The sequence below is a fragment of the Epargyreus clarus genome, unplaced genomic scaffold (assembly GCF_041222505.1).
Source record: "Epargyreus clarus isolate Ecla_fem2 unplaced genomic scaffold, WU_Ecla_fem_2.2 ptg000035l, whole genome shotgun sequence".
Lineage (NCBI taxonomy): Eukaryota > Metazoa > Arthropoda > Insecta > Lepidoptera > Hesperiidae > Epargyreus > Epargyreus clarus.
In genome coordinates this window covers 1,718,531-1,732,955 of record NW_027332240.1, presented here as the reverse complement: position 1 = coordinate 1,732,955, position 14,425 = coordinate 1,718,531, and the positions used below count along the sequence as shown (strand labels likewise).

Sequence of the window (14,425 nt, the reverse complement as noted above, 5' to 3'; positions counted from 1 at the left end):
ATTTTTAAATATTAGGAACAGGCATACCTAGTCCCACATTTACCTAGTACAACCCATCTCTACGCCCATGGACATCTGTAATCAATTCCAGATAGGATTAGATTTCTACCTAAGGTGGGCCAATGATGCGCCGCTATCCCTGAGGACTAAGTTGAAACACCTCGTATAAATATGTCTTCCTTACTCCCTTTAAACACACACAGTCGCGCTTAACACTGCTGTTATTAGGTTGAAATAGCTGTTCCGGGGTTAAAATAGGGCTACGGTATCCCCTGCCTGTCGTAAGAGGCGACTAAAAGGGGACTTCCGGGCTCGCGGGCGGCAAGAGTGGGAGCTCAAACTCTCAAACTTGGAGGACTCCGGTTGTGTTCCGTTGGAGATCCCGGAGTTCTCCAACAAGCGCCGAGGACGGCCACCGGGGGGGTTTTAGTGCGGTAAAAATCCCACATAACCCGGCGTCGATCCCACGTCGTCGGGTACCTTTTGAAGGTTTCCCCAATTCGAAAAGAAAAAAAAAAGGTTGAAATAGCTGGCCGTGTGCATTGTGTTCGTTTCCGAACATAACCCCGTGTCTTCGGAATCGAACACAATGGGTTCTTCCATCTTCGACGCTTTGCTAATAGAACCTACTCCAGATTACATGAAGCATCTCCCAGAAAAAAAGTTTTAACTTATTATTAAAGAAATGCTGTATTAAAAAAGCGTATTAAACAAGTGATTATTTGACCGACACAATTATGTGGTTTGAAATAGCTTCAGCTCCATATCGATACCTTAATTCGCAAATCAGCCAACTCCACTTTTTTTCAAAATCTTTTTTTTAGTATTTTGATTTCGTTCAACGCCATTTATTATCAAAATAAATATAAATCGATATGCTCCATTAATACCTATAAGTTGTCATTGAGTATTTTTTTTATGTAAATGTACATTTTATGGAGTTTCTTTCTCCGCTTCTTCTCCATAACGAAACACCTTCGAAGTAGTGATAGATTATTTTTGATGTACAAAAATAATTTTGTAAAAAATACTACTTTGGTTAAACAATTGATTTGTTCTATATCTTGTTAACCGACTTCAACAAAGGTCCTTTCAAAAAAGGTCCTGTATTCGACCGCTATGTATCTATGTATATACTCAGGGCCGGATTTAAGGGAGGGCAACCGGGACGGCGGCCCCGGGGCCTCCACAAAAGAGGGGCCCCTACAATAGAGACGTCGGTTTTTTTTAATTCCAACTAGCAAACACTAGTAAAAAAAAATATATCTTTTCCTTTTATATTTTTTTTCGCTGTTTTACCTTTATCTACAGTACTTTGTACAAACATGAATACTAGAAGAATCTACCTGCGTTTCACAATAAAATATTTATTGAAAAACTCAACTGAAAAAATTGTTCATTTTATTCGGGAAATAATTTGGGGCCAGGGGGCCTCCACTTTGTTCCTTTGTTGCCCCAAGGCCTCTACACCTCTAAATCCGGCCCTGTATATACTACGTAAGTTAATATGTCCGCGATATTTTCAAAAACTACTACTCAAATTTGAATGTGATTTTCTATTTTTCTTTTTGATATCACTCAGACACGTTCGCTATATTATATTTATCTTTAGACATACATACTTCAGACATATATATTTTATCTGAAGGTAATCTTGCAAAATCTTCAGATATGCTATCTCAAGATTTGACAGTAAGATGGTATTAAAGTGGATCGCTCTCGTCTTTCAATAACATGTGATTACTTTAAGATGAATCACGCCGAAGGATTACTCTTATCATGTTATCAGCATCCTCTGCTGTCAGTCACAATTTCCCAAACATGGTTTTACGTTCAATTTTTGGAATAATAGAAACCAAATGAAAATTATTAAATTAAAAATAAAAAAATTGAAAAATCCCTCGGCTTTAAGTAGAAAAGAACTGATGATCTTCAAATAACTGAAATGTTTTTTTTCATCAAAGGTACTTAAAAATAGTCTCGATCAAGACAGATTTCACACAAAAAAGTAAATCAAAATCGGTTTATCCAATTTATAGACAGATACGCTGATATACGCAATTACGCATGCTTATAACAAAATTTAGTTTTAACCGACTTCAAAAAGGAGGTGGTTATCAATTCGGCCGGTATCTTTTTTTTTTGACTTATTACATCTAACTTTTATCGATAGGATGTGAAATTGTGAAAAACGATGTTCTATCTTTCAAGTTCATCCCATTTCACCCTTATAGCCCTGATAGAGTCACATCTTATATTTTAGTTTAAAGGTGGTAGAGCTCTTTGTGTTTCCACTCCGGCGGCATTACCGTCACACCTATTTTCTCAGCATAGTCATAGTCCTCAGGGATAGCGACCTGTGGCCGACAACAGGTCAGATGGTAAGTGGCTACTGCCGCCCATGGACATCTGTAATCAACCCCAGATAGGATTAGATATTCCTACCTGAGGTCGTCCACAGATGCGCCGCTACCCCTGAGGACTAAGCTGGAACGCCTCGTAAAAGTATTTCTCCCTTACCACACCCTTCAAAACGGAACACAGTGCCTAACACTGTTGTTATTAGACAGAAATAGGTGTGGCGGTGGTGCCGCCGGAGTCGAACCACAAAGGGTTCTACCACGTTCAAATTTTGCATGCATGCTCGTCTGCTACTCCTATATTACATACTCCTATAAAGAAAACCTTGTAGCTCTGTAAAGAATAATAATTCTTCTTTCCTTTCAATTTCGTCGCATTTTCTTCCCTTTCCAACAATTTTTATAATGTTATCAATTATTTATTTCTATTTATTATACTTAGTTATATATTGAAACCACAAAACACAAAACTTATGTAACAACACATAAAATAAATAAGTAGGTATACCTACCTTATCATATTATTGCTAAAGTTATGATAACACCGGTTGAGTGATCCCATTTTTTTTTAGTTTACACTGACCTTTTGAACCATCATTTTATGCGATTCATTCTAATTGGGGATATTCCTGAAACTTTGTAATGCTTACTAAATATTATTTTTTATATTATGTAATGGTTAATTAATTATAATATTTTGTCGTTTTGATATGTATTACGGGAGATTAAACTTTATAAAATATCTGTTTAAAATATGTTTTTGTCTGGGTACCTACTTAATCAAAGGTAGTAGATACATCGTGGATTCACCACCGCTACACCTATATCTGCCTCATAACAGCAGCGTTAAGCGCTGTTGTGTTCTGGTTTGAAGGGTGTGGTAAGGGAGACATACTTTTCCCAGGCATTCCAGTTTAGTCCTCAAGGATAACGGTGCATCTGTGGCCAACCTCAGCTAGGAATATCTAATCCTATCTGGGGTTAATTACAGATGTCCATGGGCGGCAGTAGCCACTTACGAGTACCATCAGGTGGACTGCATGCTCGCCTGCTACTCCTATATTATAAAAAACCTATCTCTACCTAATAACAAAGGAGAGATGTTTGGCGGGAAAAGTAACGCATCTATGATCGAGCTCGAGGTTTTAAGAACATTAGTAATTCTTGAATTTTCAGTAAAATATCTTACTGGAAATAGGTGTGACGGTGGTACGACCCCCGTTCACTTTCCACAACTTTCAGTTGGTGTATTTATAAAATTTCAATTAAATTTCGTCCAAAAGTGTTATTTTAATTTACAATTTCAGTTAAAAATTGCCGACTGCGCAGGGTAATCTTTTGTTTGTATTTTTGTTTGTATTTTTGGCAAGACATGCAGCCCAAACGATTAGATTTTAACACATGAGATTAAAAAATGAAAGTCTCCAGGCTACATCTTTAAGCAGTCGGGTTTTTTGTTAAAAAAATAAAAATAATAATTTACATACAATATGTAGGTACCTATATAAAAACTTTTTACTGCGAACAACAGTCAATTTCTAATGACGAGTAACGCCGCGGGCGCATACTTGTGCCGTAGTGAATGTGATCTAGGATAACTTCCTGATCCGCGATAAAGGAAGCCGTGACCTTCAGGACCGGTCGCACAGGTGGCCACCAAACAAAGAAACCAGGAAAATATTTCATACCGATCTGGATTGCTAAGATGTAAATGCCGAAGACTATTAACAGTATTACCATTTAAGAAGATATTCACAAGAGTAGTTTAACAATAGATTTTTTTCTAATTTTATTATTAGCTGTCAATTGTTGCCAAATGATTGGAGGTAAGTGGATTCTTTATAATGTTATGCTTCGACAATCATGGATAACAACCAAACAATGTTCAATATTTGATAAAAAAAAATCTTGCTATTTTATAACATAATATGATTATAACATGATATAAAATTTTAATAAGTCTTGATATTAAAAATTTTACGATAAATATTTTCTAATTATATTTCCTATAACGTTTTTGTTCAAAACATTTAGAGCCATCTAGCGGACAGTAGCAGAACTAAAATTGGATGGTGTTATGCATAGAAAAGAAAATCAAGTAGAAGTGGTAAGTACGAGCGAATGTATCGGAACCGTTGTCCCCAAACTCACACTTGCGTTTTTCTTGTTACATATAACACTACTAAAGTAAATATCATTTTATTGGTCGTTTATAGTTAACTCGAAACTATTCTAAAATATACAGAATGAATATGTAAAAACAACTTAGGCGCACATTATATTAAGGTTTATTTTGCTACAACATTTAAAAGCATTTACATCATTTAGTATTTGAAAATGTAGTTCCGCTAATTGACCGTAGATGGCATTGATTGGGCTTAATGCAATTATAGCCCTAAGCTCATTAAACTTACGGACCAAAATTGCGTAATATTTCTCCTACTGGAATAGAGAGTTTATTGACGATAAAATTATCGATACTCATCGATCTACTGTGAGCTATAAATGTGGAATAGAATTAAAATTAAACAAGGATTAATTATGAAGAAGTAAAACAAAAAAAAATAAGTATTACCTACATAGGTAGGTTAAGTGTCATGAACGTAGGTTACGTAAATAGAAGTCCTAAAAATGAATGCACGAAACGAAAATGTTCCCGAAAGCAGACAATTATGTGTCATTTTTTATGACACAGTAATTTCTATGAAATTACTGTGTCATAAAAAATGAGCAGTAAGGTTGATTTTAGCATGACTATATGGGAATTATTTATAAATTTGATATTTTTAAGATTTTAGGAAAAATAAACTAAAATTGTACTCAGTGATGGTACGAAACACCTCCATTTTTAATTGTCTTCTTTCTGCTATCATTTTTACATTCCAAAATAGCAGAATATGTCTTAAAAAAATTATTTTATATCACGGCGTGCGTAAATTGACGTTTTACGCACGCTTCGCGTGCGCAAAACCCCCATTTCCGACCCCGTTATATAAAATTTTATACAACACGCGGACGAAAAATGTTTTTCTGACTCGTATTGTAATGTACTATTATTGAATTTGACTAACATCTGTCTCGGACCGATGCTCAAACATGAGTAGACTCGTTTGAAGGCAAGTGAGAGTAACACCGCCTAGTAGTGGAGCCCCGCGCCACGCCTACTTTGCACTTCCACTTGTTTTTTCTGTTCCATGGTGTTATGCCTCTGTTCACAAATACAACTGAAAGTGGTTTAGTTTGATAAAACTATTATTTAAATAAAGGAATTAAATGGGTTATGTTCTTCCCCTAATAAATAAATACATTATTATATTCTGTCGAGTTATATCTATTACATGATATGTATGATTTAAATGAATAATTTTCCTATGATATAGGCATATAAATAAAATTTCTGTATAAATTTCATGTAAAGATTTATATTGTCGTTCATTTTATATTTCTACGACAACATTTTAAGAATATAAATAAATGAAACAGTAGTATACCTGCTAAAGGAAGTATATCTATATTTACTATTTTTTGTATAATAAATAGTTAAAGTTTATTACCTTATTTATATGCCCTTGAAAGGTTCTACGAATGATTAAATATTAATATTAACTGTGTACTGCATTCATAATAATATCCAAACATATTTTAATAACTTCCTATTGCTAATTTAAATAAAAAAGAACTGAATGTATTGATCGTATCACTTATATGTTATGTAATAGACATACATAAAATACCTATAATAATTGTGGTATGTGCTAACACAATTCCGTATTCAAATAAGTATCAGTGGCAAACAAGTTTTGGAGTCTGTAGTCATTATTATTATCGACACTTGGTATATAAAGTGGCTGCACAGTTTCAACCTCTTTATGCTTGACGTAGTTTGTTGAGAAAAGGTTGAGAAGCGGCGGTACGCAGTGTTGAATAAAGGTAAAAGGAAAAGTATAAAGAAAATTGTGTATAGTTAGTATTCAAGTTGGTTTCCATAAAATATAGTAACCAGATAGAAGGAATACCTTAAATTCATTCATTTCGAGAATAAAGTGTATAAAGCAGATTACGTAGGGTTTAAAAACTTGACATTCTCAGTTAAGTACCTATACATTATGTACGATATGTCGAGTATGTGATATAAATGTCGAGTATACATGTACCTTAAATCGAAAATAATTTAAATGTGACGATCAAAATGTGATTTTAAGTTACATTTATAAAACGATTTGAGATTTGAGAAATGACTCCATCATTTCTTATATCGAAGGAAAATATAAATAGAATATGCCGATATGCATTTATAATTAAAGATAAGGGTAAGGGGGATAGGGTTTTTGCCAATATTTTACGTTAAATTTTATCCTCATGTGAAAAAAATCACGCCCGTCATCGTTTTAAATTGGTTCAATTATACGAATAGTTCAAATTCAGCCCAGTGGTTGAAATTCGGTGCAAAATACCTTCTCTATTCATAAGACTCGCCAATAGTTATCAAAAAGACATAAAAGGTTCACGTAAAAATGAGGAAATTTTTCATAAGTCTTTTTTTTTCAAAAGGCCAAAACAGCTTAAGTAAATTATAACTTCATTAACTCTATTATTTTAATTATTTATAAAATGATGACCATAAAAAAGGTAAATCAAAACATTTTCGCTATCAATCCGTGGCTTAAAATAGATTAAAAAAAAACCAAGCTACCTGACATTAACCTACCTATGCCTCCACAACAAACTTGATCCTATCGAGACAGATTTTTTTCACAATGACATTCACTTTAGATTAGCAACAGATCTAAAAATACAAACACTCAATGCTCTTGACATTTGAGCGCTATCGGCATAGCGATAGGAGTTTCCAAGTGGCTTAATCAAGAAGCCATCCAAAATTTATTAACCCGAATGTTTACTACAAAAGAAAGATATGGTATCTTTCATTGTGAGTTAAATTGTTTATCTTATAAAAGCAAATATATGTTTGTAGTTATTGCTAAATGGCTCTTGTCGCTAGGAGTCTCAAGTGGGACTGTAATCTACGTTCCGATCCTTAAGGGCTAAATTGGAATGCCTCATATTAGTTTAGTACATATTAGCATCTAACGTAACTTTTCTTAAAAGGTATTCAGTCCAGAAAATAGTAAGCTAAATTATAAGTTAGAACAATCAAACCTCAAATAACATTCAAAATAATAAATTAAAGTATTAAATATTGAATATCTACCGAACAGAACTGAAAACTATTAAAAAAACATTTTTTAGTAACGTAGGTACTTAAATAATTAGTAATTCATGTGTTAATAAAGAAATTTAAAACGAAAAAATAGTAAAATAAATTTACAGAAATAGTAATAAAATAATATATTTTACACCAAATAATTAAGTTTTGACGATAACAATAAATTATTTAATCGTTAATTTTATTTAAAAGCATATTCATGTATAACAAGTATTAGTATTTAAAAATATTAGATCCTATATCGAAGGCTGACGTAACACCAAAAACATGTATACATATATTATCCGTCTATATTTATATAACAAAAAGGCACGCCCCAACCGGATTCTAGACGACGACATTTAATATGTTAATGACACAAGAATATCCAGAAACCTTTACTTCTCAAGTGAATTTACAAAAAGCAATAACTTTTGACCTTAAAGAATAAATGATTGAATATACAATGTATATAAGTGGGTTTTTAAGAATATTTTGTTATACTTTAACAGCGAAATACATGTCTGTTAATTTCTTTAAGATTTTTTTTGTTATACCCAAATTTACCTATATTGTTAGTGCAATATGAAGCCATATTCATATTTCATTTGGTTATTTATTTTAATGTGTATCTGAGGTTAACTCAGGGCAGCAGTAACTTACCAGCAGGTGCATTCTCGATTGGTATTTCTTCTATATTATAAAAAAAAACAATTAGTTTATACTTTACTTATAAAAATATTTATCCCTTTAAAATCAAAATTACATTATTGCCTTAAATTTATATAAATATAAATTGTAATGAAATGAAATTTGTCAGCTGGTTGCTAGCTATATAGATAGTAGTTTAGAAAAATGTGTTCTTTTGTTTTAACAGCAAGGTCAATATCAAGATCAAGTGAATAGTGAGTGTACAGTACTGTAATAACTTTTATTTGTTGCATGTAACTGACAACACCAAAAAAAATTATAATACAAAGATGATGGTAGATGCATTCGTGGCTCTACTCTGAAGGTCGTAGAACCCTTTATGATTTGACTCCGGTGGGATCACCGCCACACCTATTTATGCCGAATAACAATGGTGTTAAGTGCTGCTGTGTTCTCGTTATAGGGTTTGGTAAGGGATGCATACTTTTCCAAAGCGTTCCAGTCTAGTCCTCAGGGATAGCGGCGCATCTGTGGACGACCTCAGTTAGGAATCTAGTCCTATCTTACAGATGTCCATGGGCGGCAGTAGTCACTTACCATCAGGTGCACTGCATGCTCGTCTGCTACTCCTATATTATAAAAAAAACTAATGGCTTTTTACAATCAGGTGGACTGCATGTGTTTTTTCTTCTATATTATATAAGAAAAATACTGGGTGCCCACAATATCCAATGTTTCTTATTCTTGTTCTAAGCCCAAGTATGTTTTTGTTATTTAATAAGTCACTAAAGGTTTGATTTGTTTACAAACAGATTTCATTCTCATTATGACATATGTTTGCTTGACGAGGTTGTTTACAGTGCCAATTAATATGAAATGATCAATTAACAATGTTTACGATCTTTGTAAAATTCCATAATATGTCACTCTTGATTTGTCTATCAATTGCCTTATTTTGATTTATTCAAAACAACTAAATTGGTATACTTTAGTTTTCCTATCTGCTATTATAACAGGAAAACAGACCACTTTATTCTAAGCAACCAATATTGCTATAGATCTCTATAATCAACAGAAGATAGAAGTAGAGTTCTGAAGTCAGCCAAAGATTCGTTATTAGCCATAGATTAATTAATCAATGTTAATTGTCCTTAGGATTAATTTTGAACTCCTTGTTTAAGAGTCTTTCTACCATCATACTAGAACACAGCAGCACACAACAGCGCTGTTATAACAGAAATAGATGTGACAGCGATGCCTATCAAGGCGATATATTTCTTTACTAGCTTTTATCGCACCTTTCTCACAGTTAAAGGTTTTATCAATCCCTTGGGAACAGTATTTTTTTCTTATAGAAGGTACCAAATGCCGCTTTCTGAATCCCTGAAAACCAACAAAATTTCATGACTATTGCTTGTGTAGTTAAGACGCGAAAGAGTAGTAAACAAACTCACATTCACATTTACAATATTAGTTGTTACGATATCATTATTTTTATACACAGCATTGTTACCATGTTTGCCGTCATGAATGAATCATTGTTGTGTACCTGAATACCTCATTCAATAGTACTCTGGACATTGCTATGTTCGACCATGTTCGACGATGACTGACAAAGAAAGGCTTTGGGTATTCGTTCCCCTTGCTTACGCAATATCACCTTGAGCTTTAACCAGATTCTGATGAAATGACTGCGTTCAATTTCAAACCACATTCGTTTAAACGTGCATGTCATGATAAATTACGAGCAGCGAAAACAAACTTGTTTTTATCGCATGGAGACGTTTTATTATTAGTATTAATAAGTTGATACGTAGGTGACCCGCCCGCGATTTGGGCCAATCACAGCGCGCGATACAAACACTCCCTCGCTATATATACTGTTCGCGCGCGGTAACAAACATTCGCGCTTCTAAAGCCTAGTTTTCAACTCCTAACTAATAAATGGGTGATAGATTCCATATTAAAACTTATAGGTGGCTCATATTCCTGTTCAGTTTCAGTAATTTTGATAAAATTTAGAACATTTTGGTTGCAGAATCTTACACGATAGTATTATTTTTGTATTTCCTTTAATTTAAATTTATGAGATTTTTAAAAATGTTGCATTTTAAAACCGTCCCCGAAGACTACGTGAAGAAGACGGCACAGTAAGTATTTAAAAAAATATAATAAGAAAGGAGAATGCCCATTCTTGGTACTGATTTTTCTCATGCGTCAAAATGAAAGTAATATTAAAATTATTTTTTGATTTTTTTACATAATTTGTCGATCAGAATAGTTTCTTTGAACAGGGGATTCCATTTTAGATAAAATAAGACGAAATGTTGATTGTTGTTCTTAAAAATTAAAATGGCGGAATTTTATACTCGGAATTCAATAAGATTCTATTAGTTCTATTAGTGTTTTGATTAATGATTTTTCTCAGGCATCAAAATGAAAGTAATATTAAAATTATTTTTTGATTTTTTTACATAGTTTGTCGATCAGAATAGTTTCTTTGAACAAGGGGATTCCATTTAAGAAAAAATAAGATGAAATGTTGATTGTTGTTCTTAAAAATTAAAATGGCGGTATTTTATACTCGGAATTCATTATTTTAGGTTTTTAGGATTATTTTAGGTTTTTTTACCTACTACCTTTAAAAGTAAATGGAATATGTTAGTCGAACTACATTATAGATACCTACTATCAGTTAAAACCGACCATCAATCTTTCGTCGGATATTTTCGATTTTGAGGTTATGTAACATTTCGGTAAATAACTTCAGAGCCCGGGTGCTGATCTAAAAAATAATTATTGGTGGTAGTATTTGGTTAATTATACATCGTCCACAACAAGTTTCAATTTGATGCAACTCTGGACGGCGGTCCATACTTTCATGGGCATTGTCCTTTACATTATTTATATATTTTTAATTTTTATAATTATTCATTATTATTATACAACTTCGTTTTCAACTTCAACTTCAATTTCAGCACAAACTTTCATCATCCAATTCTGGTCTCTATTATTGGGCACTAAATTCGCCCTTTTTATTTTTAAGCAAATAAACCCAATAACTAATTTCGAATAGTTATATTAATAATATATTAACGTTATTTACGAAAAAATAAAATAATATTAGTAAAATATAATAAACAATTATAATTTATATTATGACTAATAATATAAAATTATTACAATTCAATTACTAAAAAAAGCATCAGAAAGAAAAGTCATTAACGTAATATTAGTTTTAATTGTTTACAACATATTGATAAACTAAACACCACCTGTCTTCAACAGTCAAAAAAATATTTTTCCAAAAAAAAAATGTTTTGCAATCTTTCTTGTTGTGAAAACCATTTTTTTTTTCATAAAGTGTACGTTATCGTTAAGTGTAGCCTAATTATTTTAACGAGTTCTGAACAAGGTTAATTGTTAGATATACCTAACCAATAAACGATTTATAATGCTACTGATAGTCTATTTTAATAGGCTAGTCCAAAGATCACAAACACAGTACATTCGAAATATGTGTTATCAATATAAACTTCATTAACTATGAAAATTAATTCGAAGGCGACATTTATCTATAGGTTCGCTATCGAGTATTATTTGTATGTATGAAGGTAATGAGTAGGATACCATATGTGTAAAATACCTACTTATGTTATAATTTTAACGCCAATCATAGAGGCAGTTTTTTTAAAACATTTTAAATTCTATGTTAAGGTTTTCCAATGTTTTATAAAAAAGATTCCAGATAGTGATGAAAACCAGACTAACTCTAAAAATAGCTTTAATTAGTTGGTCTATTTAACTTTTCTACATAAAAAAAAACAAAGCAAGAGCCGTACTTTCCTATGAAAAACTATGTTTGTAAGTAACACCATAAAATAATTACATCATAAAAACTAGCGGACAATTTTTTGGGATTATTACTGAAAAACCCAACAAACTAAACCGAAGAATAGGAAAATCTACAGCTATATTTGTAAATATAATATATAATAAGATTAACAAATTCCCTTTGTCATCAGATGTGCGCAAGTGGCGCTGAGCTGCAGCCGTGCTGCCCACCAGGCTGCTCTCCGTGGTGTGGTCAAACCAACCCCCCAACTCGCCACCCTTACACCGAAGGTAAGATTTAAGTAGATATTAGTGTTATTTTACAGAAATAATTTATTGTTAAAATCCCATTGAAGGGAAATTAGGTTCAGGTTAATTAAGAAATTAAACATAAGTTCTAAATTAAAAACTTACATTTTCTTAGTAAGAAATAATAAAATAATGAATTATTATTATTTATGAGTGTCATAAGTGTTATTTAATTATTTATAAATTCTCTGACAAAATTAACTTTTTAAAAGGATAGTTCATTATTGCATTGCCTGTCCCATAAATAGACATACTTGTAGTCACTAGATGTCACTGTATTCATTTTAACTACGCGGCAATATTGTTGTTTTCTTTCTATCTCTATAAACTTAGTAAAATACCAAAACTATATAATAATCATGAATTTAGATTCTTATATCCTTCAATGTATCTACGTCACTTATAACACAAAATAGTCTAGAAAAATTATAAATACTCGTATGTGCAGCTGAAGCATTTAATCTAGACTTATTTTACCTGTTAGATAAGAAACCTATCATCACTCGCTCATGGACAAATATCTCGAAAACCTACTTGTGTTCTTTATTATTTATTACTTTCTCAATTATAATCTTTATTTGCTAAATAAGGTACAACAGGTAGACAAAGTATAATATCCTCTTAACAATATCTTGACAGTGTATAATATAAGGATTTGCCTTTAGTGCGTGTTAGTAGACTTCACATACCTTTGAAAACTTTTTTATTTTTTATTTTCTTAGGTACATTTTTTTTTTTATAATATAGGAGTAGCAGACGAGCATGCAGTCCACCTGATGGTAAGTGGCTACTGCCGCCCATGGACATTTATAATCAACCCCAGATAGGATTAGATATTCCTACCTGAGGTCGGCCTCAGATGCGCCGCTACCCCTGAGGACTAAGCTGGAACACCTCCGAAAAGTCAGTCTCCCTTACCACACCCTTCAAACCGGACAGCAGCCAACAGCAGCGCCTTACACTGATGTTATTAGGTAGAAATAGGTGTGGCGGTAGTGCCGCCGGGGTCGAACCGCAAAGGGTTCTACCACCTTTAACTACATACGCAGGTTTCCTCGCGATGATTTCCTACACCGCTTAAGCAAGTGCTAATTAATTTCTAATACGCACATAACTTTGAAAAATCAGAGGTGCGTGCCTGGGATTTGAACCTCAGACCTCGATTAAGAGGCCGAGTTTCTTAACCACTAGGCTATCACTCCTCAGAGCTTCTCTAACGTCTTGTTTTTACAGGTGCGAGCCTTCGTAGAACGCAGCGTGGCGTTATGCGAGCCTGAGCATGTCCATGTGTGTGATGGGTCGGAGGCCGAAGCCAGCGCGCTGCTGCAGCTCATGCAACAGCAGGGCACCCTGAGGCAGCTACCCAAGTATGAGAACTGGTGAGTTATGTTTTTTTTTTACACTCACAGCCCTTACATTAGGATTCCTGTGATACACAAAAAGACACAAACACCCAGACCCAGAAACCTAAATTTATCATTTAGATATGTCTGAGCCGGGATCGAACCCGAGTCCCTCTGCGCGTCAGACCGGTATGGTGACTGCTCCGCGACGCGCGTCGTCTGTTAGAAGTTACAAGTCATATCTGATAACATTTTAAATATTGATTGCATAATGTACCTATACCTTAGCATGTCCTACAGCCCAAGCGGATTTATAATGTAGGAGTAGCAGACAAGCATGCAGTCCACCTCATGGTAAGTGGCTACTGCCACCCATGAACATGTAATCAACCCCGGATAGGATTAAATTGATACCTGAGTTCGGCCACAAATGCGCCGCTACCCTAGAGGAGTAAGCTGGAACGCGTCCGAAAATGTTTCTCTTACCACACCCTTCAAACCAGAACACAGCAGCGTTTAACACTGCTGTTATTAGATAGAAATAGGTATGGTTTGACTGATGTTAACATATGAGGTGTCGTTGGATTCGTCTAAATTAGATGTAGCATATGCTATAATTTTAAGCTGTGGTGTTTATGTAATGATTACTAGTTCAATTGATCTTATTACGAGCTAAATATGAGATGAATATTTTACAACAAATATTCACTCAATATTTATAT

General features: G+C 33.4%; 1 protein-coding gene across 3 annotated transcripts in view; it reads left to right on the top strand.

Moving 5' to 3' along the window:
* LOC140756369 (phosphoenolpyruvate carboxykinase [GTP]) overlaps window positions 1–14,425 on the top strand; it is a 33,912-nt gene that overhangs the window by 9,976 nt on the left and 9,511 nt on the right. For 2 of the 3 annotated variants that reach the window (XM_073091843.1, XM_073091844.1), the window contains exons 1-3: window positions 10,112–10,367; window positions 12,243–12,342; window positions 13,594–13,739. In XM_073091843.1, coding sequence (XP_072947944.1) covers window positions 10,303–10,367; window positions 12,243–12,342; window positions 13,594–13,739 — 311 coding nt within the window. In that variant the 5' untranslated portion in view covers window positions 10,112–10,302. Of the gene's footprint in view, window positions 1–10,111; window positions 10,368–12,242; window positions 12,343–13,593; window positions 13,740–14,425 lie in introns of those variants that run through there. The other variant, XM_073091845.1, reaches the window with a different exon arrangement.